The sequence below is a fragment of the Eurytemora carolleeae genome, unplaced genomic scaffold (genome assembly GCF_000591075.1).
Source record: "Eurytemora carolleeae unplaced genomic scaffold, Eaff_2.0 scaffold658, whole genome shotgun sequence".
Taxonomy (NCBI): domain Eukaryota; kingdom Metazoa; phylum Arthropoda; class Copepoda; order Calanoida; family Temoridae; genus Eurytemora; species Eurytemora carolleeae.
Genome location: NW_019396684.1, coordinates 30,796 through 46,493, shown reverse-complemented (window position 1 = coordinate 46,493; position 15,698 = coordinate 30,796). Strand labels below are relative to the sequence as shown.

The following is a 15,698-nucleotide window of genomic DNA, read 5'->3' as shown; positions in this document are numbered from 1 at the left end:
TCATTAATACTTTCTGTTCGCCGCGTAGAATTATTAAATCATAAACGCATAAAACTGTTTGCCACCTTTTCCTTGTGTACGAATTATGAAGAGTATTTGAGGGAGTTAAATTATTTTCTTTTCCTACTTTTCAATCAAGTCTCAGTCCCTCGCAACCCTAAGAAATTTGTTCATAAAAAATATGGTAATTTCATTCAAAAGAATTTTTGGATCGCCCCCCCCCCTTCAATAAAAAAATACATGTCCGAGCGCTGCAGCTAGAAGAGACTAGAGGGCCGATCAATGCAGCTAGGATAGGCTATCTAATAAATATATTAATATTTGTTAAAATATATTGATCATGTACAAAAACCGTTCTCTAGGACAGAACCAAATACCTGATGAGTATGAAGTGTGAAGTATCAACAACGATAAATGTCTCTCTTTAACATATATGATTTCAGAATATATTTTTTCTCTTAAAATGTCTACATATCAAGAAAGGTATAATATTTTACTTTTATCTTAATGCATGCTTTAAGTACAGTAGTGTTATTAAAATTTAATGTTTATTTGAAAATAGTTCCGAATTAAACAATTAAGTGTTCCGAAGTTAAAGTCTTATTTCAATTGATATGACTCTAACGACTTAGGGAACTTAGGGGGCGGGAAAATTGATGATTATTTGAACGTTTTAGAGTAAAAGAATTTGATCTACTTCTGGACTCCGAAGCATCAATTGATATGAAATCACTGAAGAAAAAGTGTTTTAGAGGTAACTCACCCGTACATCTAAGTAATAATTGTAATTAATAAATCCTGAAAATAATTTTTACTAAAATATATTCCATAAAAATGTTAAAAAAAAATTTAACTGAAATCACAACTGAACAAAGAAATGTTTGTTATTGTAAATATTAAGAACAGTATTGGTAGGGTCTGTCCTAAAAAACGATTTTTGGACCCCCCCCCCCTCCTATCAATTTTGTACATGACCACTTATTTTCAGCAAAATTATTATTATTTTCTTTTATATTATTTTAGGGCTGGGTTAGGTTAAGACAATTTCAGGCCGAGCGCTACGGCTATAATAGGCTAGGGTGCCGAGCCATGCGGCTAGGAAAAGCTAGAGGGCCGAGCGCCGCGGCTGGCACAGTCTAAGGGCCTGGCGCTTCGGCCACTTGACCAATTTTATCCATAGATATGAGATACATGTACAAAATTGATAGGAGGGAGGGAAGGCCCAAAAATCTTTCTCTAGGAAATTACGTTATTGGTAAATTAGTCAACCAAAAACTGAACCATTGATTATGATTTTGAAGATTGATTGATTTATTGATTTATTGATTTATTGATGTATTGGTTAATTAATTTATTGATGTATTGATTAATTGATTTATCGATTGATTTATTGATTTATTGATTGTATTATTGATTGATTGTTAAATTTGATTGATTGATTGATTGATTGATTGATTGCTAGGTATTCCGGAAGGTCGAAGCCGGAGATCAATTGCTTGGAGAATATTATTAGGTGAATATTTCAGGGGTTAGCATTTTATTTAAACATCTTATTGAAGCATCAAAGTATTTAAGTATGCTTAAGCATTTTATTTAATTATGTTTTAGCATTTTATTAAGCTTATTAAAATTCTTTAACATGAATATAGTTTAATTCTTGAAAATTGTAATCCTTTGAAATAATTTGATTTTTTTTTTACTTTCTCCGCCATACTTTTATCAAAATTTATTAATCCATTTTTATTAAGCTTATTATCATTCTTTGGAAAAAGTATATATTTTATTGCAGGAAAATTTTCAACAATGTCCAAAATCGTCTACTAGGACGGAGCCCATTTTTTGCTTTTAAAATTACAGGAGGAACTAAAACCTCTGTTAATTCAAATTTAAATTTTGTGATTGTTGTTTTATAAAATGCAGCCAACTATTTCTAAGGTCAAAGACGATTTTTAAGTCTTCATTCAACTAATACATTATTCCAGTTTATTTAAAACAGCACTGTAGATAAAAATTACGGCATTAAAGTAAAAAAAAAGCATGTATTTTTTCATAAATATAAACCTTTGTTTAATATTTTCTACAGATAAGTTATATCAGGGGTTCATCTAGAATTTTCCTAGGTCAATATTATTTAACTATTACCATCAATAAATGCTACTTCACAGTTCACACCATCTTTCAAAGATAGTATTTTAGTCAATCAAATCTGCCACAAAGTTGATTCTTATACCACTACTACAAATTTTTTGACTGAATTTTTTCGAGGGAATTTTTGGTTAACATAGACTAAAAATAAGTATTATTTTTTTTAATTGTTTTAAAAATTCTAGGGGCAACACCGGGCACTTCAGCTTTATAATAAAGCTCTTCGCTTTTATATATATGTATATATGAATAAACCTGTATTTTTATGTTTAGATGTATTGAAGACTGGAATAAAGGAAACAGTAGAGAATAAACTTGCATTTGATCCTGATTTTCACACTGAGCTAACTATCAAAGATGAATTCAAGGATTTAGATTCAGGTAATTTGCATTTAGGGAAATAATAATATTAAAAATAATTGCCTCTATAATTTGTGGGGCTGATAGATGAAATGATTCTATCGAATCCTGAAACGAACTCTCCAGTGAGAGAAGATCATCCCCTCAACCCCAATCCCAATTCAAGTTGGCAGAACTTTTTCAAGGTAAACAATAAAAATTTAAAAAAATTAAGATATTGGAAAATGAAATTTTTCACAAAATAAGCAACGGAATAATTTCTTAAACCCAATGGCTCTCTGGATACAGCTCGGCTTCGGAGCAAAAACTCTACATAAAATTCAACAAAAAAAATAATGAAATTTTTGTCAACAACAAAAAGGAAAAATTAGTTTTTCTCAAAGTCCTGCTCTGGATTTTAACAATTAGAGTGGGGGAAATAGCGGGAGAATGTATTTTTTTCAAATTTTTCTTTCGGGGTTTTTTAAAAAGGGAAATATAAATGAATCTTCGGTGTATTGTTAGAGTAATGGTCTTTTGATGTTGATGCCCCTTGTTTCATAGCAGATGAAAAAATATATTTTACGGTTTTAGATATTCTCTTGTGCATTTTTCCACAAACAATTAATTATCAATCAATTAAGTATTCAATGATCCCAAGACTATTTTTTATTAAAAATATACATACATACATTTATACATACATACATACATACATACATACATACATACATACATTTTACATATTTTAATATTAATGGTGAAGTTATATATAATTAAAGTTAAAGACAATTTGTATATTTAGTGTTACAAGAATATGCAAAATTTTGCAAAAATAGGCGACATGTATTATTATCCTTTATATAAAATATCTTTCATTTCAGTAATTATTTCATTATCAAATCCTTCAATTCAACATATAAATTGTTCATTTTTGTATTTAACAATTCTTATAAAATCGTAACGTTCCATGGATGCTCCGACAAGACATCAAAATATTTATTGATAATTTTTTCCTTTTTAAGTATTAGAGAGCGGAAAAATTAAAACGTTCAGATGTACTAATTGTGTACTTATACACAAGTCATTCCCGGTTACTGTTTCCTTTCAGGGCTTGCTCAATTTTTCATTATTTTTTTTGAATAGGGTCAGCTCAAACATTCTCTACAAAACTTTTCTACGGGAAGAATCTATAAATTTTCTCTTTCCAGGACAATGAGGTGCTACTACAGATAGATAAAGATGTTAGAAGGCTTTGTCCTGATATTTCGTTTTTTTCCCAGGTTCAATATTTTTAAATTTCCTTAGAAACCTAATTTTAGTAGTGGCCATTCATTTAAGGGGACTTTAGGCATTACTTTAAGCGTCCCTTCATTTTTTAGAAAAACATTTCCGATTCACATCGGTAGCCCCTTTCGTCTGATGAAGACAGACATAGAAATCCTTAGTTTTCGAGCTAAAAATCAATTATTTTCAATTGTGGTTTCTCTATAAAAGCGACTTGCGTATCCATAGACGTATTGACAGAATTCTGCTTATAGTTAAAAATTGGACATGGTCTTATGTCAATCTGGGTTTTTTTCAGCGTATTACCTAGCGCCTTTTTAAATTGTTTTTTAAATAGTTTAATCTTAGTACATACCCATCAAACTTTGGAATTTGAGCCGACATTTAATTTTACGTGTATTTGATGTTGTTTTAAAAATCAAATAATTTTACAAGTAGCTTGAGTAGTGAAGTGGGTCAGTGTTCCACTTCTCAATTGCTGTGTTTCATTTTTCATTGAGCAATTAAATATTATAACTTTAGTCTGTCGTCTTTTTACTCCACAGTTTGAGTGGTCTCACATGTAGTATCTATTCTTTTATCCCCTCTAAATATAAAATTTTCCTAGGCAAGTGAATATCCCAACCCTGTGATGGCAGAGAAAGGGTTTGACCGGCTTCATCAACGTGTTACACAGGTATAACCTATGTTTATTCGTGTTTGTAGGCGCGTTCGGCTTTTTCATCTTGTTCGTTTTTTTCAATTGTTCATAAAGAAATTGATTTTGTTCCTTCTTAAAATTATTTTTCATTTTCAGTCTATTTCGTTTGTTTTCTCAGTGAACGATCGTTAAGTAAAATTGGTTGTTCAGTAAAATCGTTAGTTCAAGAAAATTGTTTGTTCAGTATAGTATTTCGTTCAAGAAAGTCGTTCGTTCAGTAAAATAGATCGTTTTTTATTCCCTCAGAAAAAATCGTTCGAGTTCAATAAAAAACAATAGTTTTTTAGAGTTTGTTGAAATCATTCGCTCAGTACAAAAAACGATAGTTCTTTTTCAAAATCTTTCAGAAAATTCGTACTTTCAGTAACAAAAACGAGCGAAATTGTTGATGAATGATCAAGATCATCCGAACGATTTTAAATGGTTCATTTTTGTTTGTTTTCGTTCGTTTTCGAAAAACAATATTTTTTATTTTTCTGAACAGTCCAAGTCGTTCGTTCATCGTTCGTTTTTTTCATGTTCACGAAAAATTTCGTTTGTTCCTAAAAATTTTGTTCGTTCACAAAAATGATGCCCATTTTTATATTTTAGGAAGGAAATCAACTTGAATCAATTGAAAAATAGCATTTAAAAAAGCAATATATCAGAATTAGGGGGTCAGGGGGTGGGCATTTTTTAAAGAGAATTTATTCTCTTTATTTCTCTTTATTTCTCTTTATTCACAGAAAGAACTTTGAAATTTTTTTGGAAGGTATGAAAATAAAAACTTTACAAGAGAAGCTAATCAAATCGAATCAATCAGACTTTTAGGGCTGTCCCACTTCCATTCTGCAAGTTTAAGATGATTTTGCTAATTTAAAATTGTAGCTGGGCATTATGATTTGTAATTTAATGGTTATTCTTCTCTGTTAACTTACACCTATAGAGGCAGATACAACAACCTTTACTTAAGTTGAAATGGAACCAAAGTGATTTTGATGATATTCCATCCTCTAGGCACAATTAGAAGTTGAGTCTAGTCAACGGAAGGGAATTGGACCAAGCATGTAAGTGATTTAATTCTAATATAGAGCGTCCCATATCATAATGGATTATTTTTAAGCTTGAAGCTGATTAGTTCCGAGAATCGCAATTAAAACCTATAAACAATCTAATATGATGTGGGACACCCTGCAGTAGTTTTTAATTCACACACTGCCAATATCTTTAAAGCACCCACTTAATTAAACTTCTTGAATAACTTTACATATTTTAAACTGGACTGGGAGATGCTGTCGTAATTTGTTTTCCTTAAAAAGGGACTGTTAACGTAATTTTTATCAATGCTCCATTTCATGAGGTCCATGCCCGATTCAAAATGGTACCCTTTAAACCTTCGTCTAAACAAATGATTGTGATATCCTCGTTTTTTGTTCCAAAAATTTATCTTTTCCAATAACGGTGTTTTGTGAATTGAAGCAAAAAAGGAATTTGTCAGAATAAAAAACTTTTAAACTTTTCCGGAGATAAACGACGACATCTTCCCAAATAGATTATCAAGCAGAATAGGTGGCAACACAGAAATGGACCAATCATACACAACGTCACAAGTGTCAAATATAACAAAGAAAACGAAATTTTCTCACATTATTTGTCATGTTTTTCAAGATTAAATAGAAAAGTGTAAAAACGGAAAATAAGTACACATAAAATTGCACTTATTTTACTTTAAGATAAGCACTTCATTCTAAAATTATCACTATTATTAATAATTTTATCGGACACAAAACTGAGTTGACACTTGTGATGTAAGAATACAGCTGTACTGAGAGTATACAAATACTACGTTGCCCTCTATTGTACTTAACAATCTATTTGCATCCTCCTAATTTTTGATTAGATAAAGGTTGAAAGGGTGCTGATGTGAAAAGTGCATGAGACTTGTTGAATAGGATTAAATTGCGTCGTCAGTCACTTAAAGACTTATTAAATACTGAAACCTTAATTAGATAAAGGTTGAAAGGGTGCTGATGTGAACAGTGCATGAGACTTGTTGAATAGAATTAAATTGCGTCGTCTGTCACTTAAAGACAAATTAAATACTGAAACCTTAATTAGATAAAGGTTGAAAGGGTGCTGATGTGAACAGTGCATGAGACTTGTTGATTAGGATTAAATACTGAAACCTTAATTTTCTAAAGTAATCTCTTAATGTTTAAGAATGGCCGCAAAACCCAAGAAAATGGATATAGAAGACTATGCTCCTTTGAGTGCTGGGATGGAAGCGCACTGGGAGGTGCGTATATACTAGATCCCATATAGACCAGGGCAAGTGGAGGAGCTCAACCCTATTTTCATTGTATTTCAACCTACAGGTCGTTGTGCTTTGTCTGTAGGTTGATTAATAATAATAATAATATCAATAAGTTTATTGCCGAGCGCACTTATTGTTATTGTTAATAGTATAAGGATGAAGAGTGTTCAAGAGATGTAATGAGAAAAAAGAACATTTAGAAATAAGGTTTAAAATTGATAAGAAAAAATGAATGATTTTTATTAAATGGCTGTTTTTACTTTTAGATGATAAATATGTTATTGCTTCTACTAAAAAAAAGATGTTTTATTCAGTTAGAAAAAAGAAATAAAGAATTAATAAAATTATTTAGAAACAAGTTAAGCTGTCAATCTTTGTTCTTCAAGCTCCCATTTTTCTTTACAAATCGTTATTCCCACACAAAATTTGGCCCAATCGGTTAAGCGGTTTTGACGTTTATTGTTTACAAACAAACAACCAGAGTATAGTTAATAAATATGGCCCGATCGGTCTAGCCGTTCTTACGTTTATTGTACCATAGACTGACAAATATTTGCAAAGTGTATATATTATTAACTTCTTTGGTAACAATTCTAGCTGTTAACCGTCGTATTTTGATGATTTTTTTCTGTTTTAATTTGCATTTTTTTTAAATCGTTGCTCTTCTAGTTGCTATTTTTGTTTTGGCGGATTTTTTCTTTTTTCCGAGCAACATTTGTCATCTTAAACATTCCATCAACCTTCCCTGGGGTCATGTGAGTTCTCACAATAAATTTGGGCCTGATCGGTTCAGCCGTTTTGACGTTTATCGGATACAGACAGACAAACTAAAATGCAACAAATACATAGCTAGATGCTTTACTTCATTTTGTCATTTAATCACTTTTTTACATATTCAAATATTCTTCTTTTATACATTGAGAACCAGAAAACTTCAGTGTATTTGATTTTGTTACTAAGCAAATGTGTTTTACTAGAAACTTATTAAATCACTTATTACTTGAAATGGGTCTGTTTACATTGCTGTGTCTCATATTTAATTGACTACGTAAAGTCATAACTTGAATATTAAAGTCGTCTTTCTATTCCAGAATGTTCTGGTTCTCACTGTTTTACTACGTAAATCTATTAATATTTGTTTAGGTTGTAGAGAGAATACTGTTCCTATACGCTAAACTCAATCCTGGACAAGGAAAATTATTTAAACCATGTTTACAGATTTACATCTTTAAATTTGTTATTTCTTTAATCATTTATTTTACTTATTTTTTTCCAACTTCGAACTGAAAGCAAAAATTAACAAATTCTTGCAAGAATTTTTACTCTCTTTAATAAAGATTGTTTTAATCCAATTTCGCTTTTTTTTGATTGAATTAAAATATTGAACACAATGCTCATTAAAAAGGGAGCACTTCTGATTGAATTAAAATATTTAACACAATGCTCATTAAAAAGGGAACACTTGATTGAATTAAAATATTGAACACAATGCTCATTAAAAAGGGAACACTTTTGATTGAATTAAAATATTTAACACAATGCTCATTAAAAAAAGGGAACACTTTTGATTGAATTAAAATATTGAACACAATGCTCATTAAAAAGGGAACACTTTTGATTGAATTAAAATATTTAACACAATGCTCATTATAAAACATCATTTCACCCCAACCTAATAAAATCTTATAATCCTTTTATTTACACTGTACCTTAATGAGGCTCATGTTTAGAAAATGCTGAGGCTGACTGTTTCTTCTGTTTCACGAACCTAATGTCCGACATCAGGGACTTCTTTATCAAGAGCTTGGACGATTCTCCGACAGGAATCAGGATGATGATGGTTAGAAATATAAAGTACCGTGGTCAATATATGTATCGATACAAAATCGTTTACTTACAGTGTGATAAAATACAGAGGCTGGCATATATTTCAATACAGTATCCGGTATTTTGCTAAATACTAACCAGTGCTCAGTGTAAAATTATCAGGGAAAGAAAATGTATTCTATCACCAATTCGGTAACAGACATTGTTTTAATATATATGATGACCACTGTACTTCGCGTTGCGTTAGTCATAACGGTTTTAACTTACTTGGTTAAGATATTATTTATTTTGCAGATTACATTTTAAAACTAGTTTTTTATTATACGTAAACGTTGAAATTTTTTATTTGATTACAAACTTTTATTTTAGATATTCTAATTTTAGTTTCCATATTTTTTTTGGATTATTTAATTTGTTTTTAGTTAAAGTTGAACTCCGAGCTGGAGAGCTCGGACTGGGAGGTTTTCACACGGTTGGACTCACAGGGAATCAAAATGCAATTTTTTGCTTTCAGGTATTAGTTGGTATCAGGGGTATGGGGCATTAAAAAGGTATTATTAGTTGGTATCAGGGGCATTAAAAATCCAGACAATATTTTGAAAGCCAAGTTGCCGAATGAATGCCACAAATTGCAAATATCCAAGACGCTCTTTAAGTCGTCTCTTAAAAGTTATATTTAGCGGAAATCCCTGTATTTGTATTGTTCAGGTGGATTTCCTTGATGCTATCCCAGGAGTTTCCTTTGCCTGAGGTCCTCACAATCTGGGATGCATTGCTCACTGATGATTCAAGGTATAATTATTAATGTTATTGCGAAGCACTAGACCATCTTTTCCCTCAGCTCCGCACGGTGCTTTAGTACCCTCGATCAGGGTCCGCAAACAATGTGCAGATAAACGAATATTATCGTTTTTCTGAAAAAATATGGATAACCCCCTATCATTTTTTATATTTGAATGGGTACTACTGTGAATCAGACATGCAACTCTAAATTACGTCTACAGCTCTTTAGGGGTGTGGAGAATGTAGATATATATTTCAGGTTAACTCCCATCTTAACTAAATAAAAACATAATTGCAGGCTCAAGAGTAAAATATAGTAAAAAACTTGGAATTTAAGAAATGGCTTAAAAATTTGAAATAAAAAATCCTTTGGTTCTTTTGTTATCGACGTGAAATTTTCTGTGTTTTTTAAGCTGTACTTCCCTCGCAAAATGACGATTTTTTGCGAGGGAAGTTTTGCGCAGCATCTACCCCCGATAATTGTTTCAAAGTTTTCGAATATAAAGTTGGAAACCCTCGTCTCTGAAAATGTTAATAGACCCTATCTGCCTTTCTTAAGTTTTTCTGCCGATTGAGAAATAGATTTATTTCATTTTTAGGTGTGATTTGCTGATTGCTGTGTGTCGGAGTATGTTAAAGCAAGTTAGAACACAATTGCTGAGCAATGATTTTTCTTCCAATGTGAAACTGCTCCAGGTATATTGGATGACAGAACCAAAACAAACAAAAAATGTTATACAGTGAGAATCAGAAAACTATGGAATAGGAAGACGACTTTTAGGTTTAGACTCACGTTATGGCTTTTAATAGTGCAATGAACACGAGACATAGCAATGTGCAGTGTAAACAGACCCATTTCACTTAATAAGTGATTTGATATAACTTACAAGTATAGCTTTTAGCTTTGTAACAACATGAAATGTATACTTGAGTATTCCTTTAATGTCTTCTTCCTATTCTACAGTTTTCTGGTTATCACTGTAAATACATAAAAAAAGTAGATCTACGCATTGCGCATTCGGCAGGACTAGAGAATGATAACTGTAAAAAAAATTAATATTGAATATTTTTAGAACTACCCAAGCATTGATGTACGAATAATACTGGACGATGTATCTGAGAAGTTCAAATGATCCTTGCGCTCTTTTGACGCACCCACAAGTACATTCCTTGCTTCCAATGTTTCTTGATTTTTTGGAAATCTTCCGTAGATTTTCATACTTTTTTCTGACCAGGTTAATCATAGATACCCCTCGAAATTGTTTTGAAAATTAAGTCACAAAGGATAAAAAACAAAAATATGCTGTTATACTTTTATATCTAGAAAATGACGTCTAAAAATGCTATTCCTTTTCAGGGGCTTAAGTTCAAGTAACCATACATTTAAAGAGGTATTCCTGTTTTTCTTTCTACGAATTGTGGGTTTTTAATCAAAGTAACTGGCGGGCTTCTTGCAACAAAAAAAAACTAAAAAATCAAATTGGAAATTGTAAGAATTAATCACTTTTCAAGCTATTAATGGAGGGTTGCATTAAAAAACGTCAAAAGTTTCTTTAGATGGAATTATTAAAATATGCTTACATGCAACTTTCTACGTTTATATTTTGAAAGATATGGGCTGTGTTGAGTAAAAAAATGTTAAACAACGGTAAAATATCAATTATAAAATTTTCAAACCCAACAATTTGATCCCTCAATTTTATCCATTTTTTCATTTGTTACAAAGCAACTTTCTCAAACTTCTTTATTTATAAAGATTTAATGAAACAAATAAAGTTCTCAGAGATCTTTGCATTATTTTTTAAATAATGTTATTTGATACAAATACAAATAAAACATAATGTGATTTATACATGATGACAATAAATATAATTTCTATAATAATAAATGTAACCTCAAGATTGTTTATCGGCATTGAAAGTATTGGTCAGCTTTATCCAACAAGGTTATAGTATTTATACAGCTAAGTGATAATATATGTTAATCTCTTACTGATTTCTCAAGGCCGTGTCGGCCGTGTACTTCACTAGGCCGGACTGTATATTACTGTATGGGGAGGGGTACTAAAAATGATTGTTTTACTTATAAAGAGACATTTGACTACTAGAAAGAAAACTCAAAAGGACTGTAGACGTAATTTAAAGTCATACTATTAACTTTGTCTGATTCAGAATGTATGAGATTTTAGCGAAAGAAACCGAAAATTTTTGCGCGAAAAAAAAACCACTTAGTGCAATCATTCACAAACTTCATTCCGTGAAGAATTGCGCATATTCCGCTTTTAGGTTATTTTGTTTAAAAAAATTTTGCGGAACAAATTCTTAGTAAAAGATTGAATAAAGATGTAAACTGTATAAATTAGTTATCTATGGAATTGCACTTTGCCTTAAACTTAATTTTGCAACCTGATGCATGATGGCACACTGCAAATCAAGATGTCGAGCAGCTTTTTGCCCAAATTACTTATTTTAAACTGAAAATAGAAACACAGTTAGATTCAGTCATTTATAAAACTATTCATTAATTTTTAACTTTCTGTTTTTATTTAATTTTTGTTCCTCAATTTGAAGATTTTATAAATGAAAGTAACCAATTGAGAGCAGCATAATCATAATCATAATTTATGTGTAAGTCAATTTTTTATTGAACCTTCAGTTGTTTGATTCTGTGCTGAAATTGTCAATTTTCAATAACATGTTATTGTTTTGCAAATAATCAGCAAAAAAAATCGAAATAACGCGCAAAACGTATGGCGCTTCATTCGCTAAAGTTCGCATAAAAAATATTTGCGCGAAAATTTTGTGCAAAAAAAATGGTCATTTCGTGGAAACCCTAGAGATATCCCAAATTTTCACTTGAAAATAGTTTTAAAGTATAGCTGCAGGTTTCTCTGTAAAAAGACCTGCGTATTTCTTGCTTTTAAATAAAGGAGGAATCCTTTCTCGACATGGCCATTTGTACACTATTACAAGAGGGGAAAGAGGTAAAATATTTCTTTTCAGATTTTTAAATTTTTTTCAAGTTAAGATTCAGCTAATGTATGTTGAATAGTAATGTTTTGACTTATGAATTTATAAACCAGATCAACAAACATTTGTGGAGTTTTTTATGTACCCCTCTTTGCTGACTTATGGAGGTCAAAATATGAAATCAATGAAAATAAGTCATATGAGGTATCAATTCATAGGTTTTTTGATGCTCTGATTCCATTCTGATACCCCTCTTTGACCTCAGATTATCCTGGAGGTCGTGACCTCCATAAGGATTATCAGAATAGAACTGGAACACCAAAAAACCTAAAGACCTATGGAGGTCAAAATATGAAATCAATGAAAATAAGTCAAAAGAGGTATCATTTCATTGGTTTTTTGGTGTTCTGATTTCATTCCGATACCCCTTTTTGACCCCAGATGATCCTGGAAGTGGTGACCTCCATTGGGTTATAAGAATGGAACCGGAACACCAAAAAACCCAAGATTTGATACCTCACATTACTTATTTTTGTTGCTCTTATTTTTTGACCTGGCCAGACCATTTTTAGTTTTTTTTTAATTTGGATTTAATTTACTTTATTCATTGCACCGACGTTTTGTAACATTTTCTTTTTATTACAAACTAGCAGAAGTGCCAGGCGTTGCCCAAAAAATTTAAAAAATCAAATCAAAGCAAAAAACTTAAAATTATTTTCTGGACCTCTGTCCTTTTTTTCATCTCATAGAATTGAAGTTTAATTAAGATTACTTTTAATTTTCAAACATGTCTTTTACTATCTCTAGTATAAATTCTAATTATTACTAACATAATAGAGTTTTTACTTTTTTCTGCTAGTCTTGTTTGAAGGAGAGATAAAGTATAGTCATACATGCAAGGTAATTGTATGTGTACCTTTAAAGCATCTGATACTTATGCCTTATATCCAAGAAACCAAATGTTTTGAATTTACCGTTCAAATTTTGCTCCCCCCTAGGAGCTCCTGGGGGGGGGGCAAAAAAAATGTTGACTTTGCGCAAATTTTGCTCCCCCCCCTAGATTTATTTCTGTATACACCCTTAAAATTATATCTTATTATATTATAATACCAAAATTATAAAGAACCATAAGGAAGAAATTTAAAGAATATAACTTACATGTTTGGTTTGATGTCATCTTTAAGTTGACCTCCAGTTGTCTGGCGAGTCTGGGCATTGCATGTCCCTGACACAGAGCTCTGACCAGAAACTGGTGAGAAGTGGTTTCCATTGATAATCATCTGTCTACCATCGTTATTCTTGTTATATCTCGTTCTTGTCCCTTAAGAAGAACCTTCCTACTTAATGAGTTTTTACAGAAAAAGCCTTTTTCAGTCAAATTTTTAGAGTACTTCAACACAAGATCACAACTTTGAAAAAAAAAATTCTCATGCAACCAAGGGACTTGAACAAGAGGTTCATTGTATTGACTCAATTTTCTTGATCCACACAACACTTCCTGCATCAATATTTCCAACAAACTCATTAGCAAAGTTTGCCTTCCTTTCCATTATTTAGCCACTCCCTTAGAACACAACATATTAGTCTGGCCTGGCCTTGTTCAGTGCTTATCCAGTATGCAATTGTTAAGGTTCTTAATAAATATTGGTAAAAACATACATTATTTAAACCTCCATAATTCTAAATATCAAAAATTAGTCTTTTAGTTAACTTTCTCATGTCAATACCAACAATTGTTTATGTTAAAAATTATAGAAAATGTTTCCTGTCTGACAAAACACATGCTTAACAGATTAGCTTTTTCAAAGGGTATGCTGTTGTTAATTATATCTTCTAATGGTAGCACCAGTCAGATGAGAGCGGAATATTCCAACCAATACAATGCTGAGTACTTAATTCTTTAGATCTTCTTAGTTTGGCCGAAAAGGTCTAAAGATTTTGTGCACAGCACGGGCAAGAATGTACATGCTCTAAACTGACCGCGGTACCACCATGATCGAGAAGGTTGAATTAAAGCAGCGTAGGCTGTAGGTAGCCTTCCTGTCAACAGTTTGACATTTTTTACACACCAAAAAACATTTACATTTCACATAAATCATTATTGTCCCAAACAAGATAACTGTTAGGTTTGTGTACCAGTTCATAAACCAGCTGTTCTTAAAAGTTACTTGCTTTAGGTATTATACCATTGACTGAGGATGAAAAGGGTGCTTGGAAGATGAAGTTCTTCTCATGGAAAAATATTGCAGCATTTGTAACCTGGGCCCTTATTCCCGTATCCTTGCAGATAGTTATATTTTTTCTGCACTCCATGTATATATCTGACCATAAAACTGTGTTTCAAATCATCGGGATTCTTAGTATTTGCAGTAACATAGCAATACCCCTGTTGCTGCCCGCTTTAATGGCTAACTTGGTATCTAAGTCTGAACCATCCCCAAACAAATGTGACTATTATTGCAAAGTATATTGGCTAGGATTTTATGTAATAATACAACTGGTCATTATTGGACTAAACATTTTCCAAATCACAAAGAGCCCATCATCTAATCAGGTATTAAATGTTCTTGGGATTATTTTGTTAACTTCAATGCCAGTAAGTAATGTAATGACAATGGTGATTGTCAATGTGGTTTGCACTACCTTTATTGAAGATGTTATTACAAGCCGTAAAACTTTTGGAGTTGATGGTCTTGTAGAAAAATATACACAGTTGGTTGAAAAATATGAAAAAATAAAAGTCGGATTTAGTCCTTATCTACTCATCCATTTGCCAGTACTAACTATGTTTTTTATTTTGTATGCCTATGCTATAATCTTCGCTATAAGCAGTGGCTCCTACAATTCAGAAGGCTCAGTGGAATTAAGCCTGCTAGCCTTTACAGTTAATATATTCTACATCATTATTCTCTGTGATGAAACATACAAAGCAATTACCAATGGAAGTAATTTTCTTAGGTAAAAATATAAGAATTAATATTTATAGATTTAAAGCAATATTTCTTCAGGCAACAGGCATTGAAGTGTAATGGTGAGTTTTACAGAGAGAACCTTAACTTAGGTATTGTATAGCTAGTTTCCGACTGTTTGTCAAATCTGATAATTAAATTTTTAAAGAGAATAAATCAAAAATGTATAATTTAGTTATTGGGATGTTGGATAATCTGAAGCCTTTTGATGCATTGGGATTCTTCTTTGTGGACAAGACAACATTTATTACAATCATAAGCAATGTCATTGCATACCTTGTCATTATGATTCAGTTTAAATAGGAATTTTTTGGCATGCATGTATGTTAAAGTGTGTTTTTGTTCTTCATGTACTATAAAAGCAATCTTAATAAAAGTTCTACATG

The 15,698-nt window shown here is 31.5% G+C and overlaps 1 protein-coding gene across 1 annotated transcript in view; it reads left to right on the top strand.

The window, feature by feature from the left end:
• The window catches only part of LOC111707355 (TBC1 domain family member 13), a 48,630-nt gene extending 38,074 nt beyond the window's left edge, over window positions 1-10,556 (top strand). The window contains exons 2-16 of the mRNA XM_023480451.1: window positions 444-483; window positions 678-754; window positions 1,463-1,528; window positions 2,419-2,526; window positions 2,587-2,690; window positions 3,696-3,767; window positions 4,379-4,447; window positions 5,468-5,517; window positions 6,671-6,746; window positions 7,908-8,031; window positions 8,483-8,604; window positions 9,014-9,105; window positions 9,300-9,383; window positions 9,974-10,070; window positions 10,448-10,556. Coding sequence (XP_023336219.1) covers window positions 464-483; window positions 678-754; window positions 1,463-1,528; window positions 2,419-2,526; window positions 2,587-2,690; window positions 3,696-3,767; window positions 4,379-4,447; window positions 5,468-5,517; window positions 6,671-6,746; window positions 7,908-8,031; window positions 8,483-8,604; window positions 9,014-9,105; window positions 9,300-9,383; window positions 9,974-10,070; window positions 10,448-10,507 — 1,221 coding nt within the window. The 5' untranslated portion in view covers window positions 444-463 and the 3' untranslated portion in view covers window positions 10,508-10,556. The remainder of the gene's footprint in view (window positions 1-443; window positions 484-677; window positions 755-1,462; window positions 1,529-2,418; window positions 2,527-2,586; window positions 2,691-3,695; window positions 3,768-4,378; window positions 4,448-5,467; window positions 5,518-6,670; window positions 6,747-7,907; window positions 8,032-8,482; window positions 8,605-9,013; window positions 9,106-9,299; window positions 9,384-9,973; window positions 10,071-10,447) is intronic.
• Window positions 10,557-15,698: the final 5,142 nt, after the last annotated feature.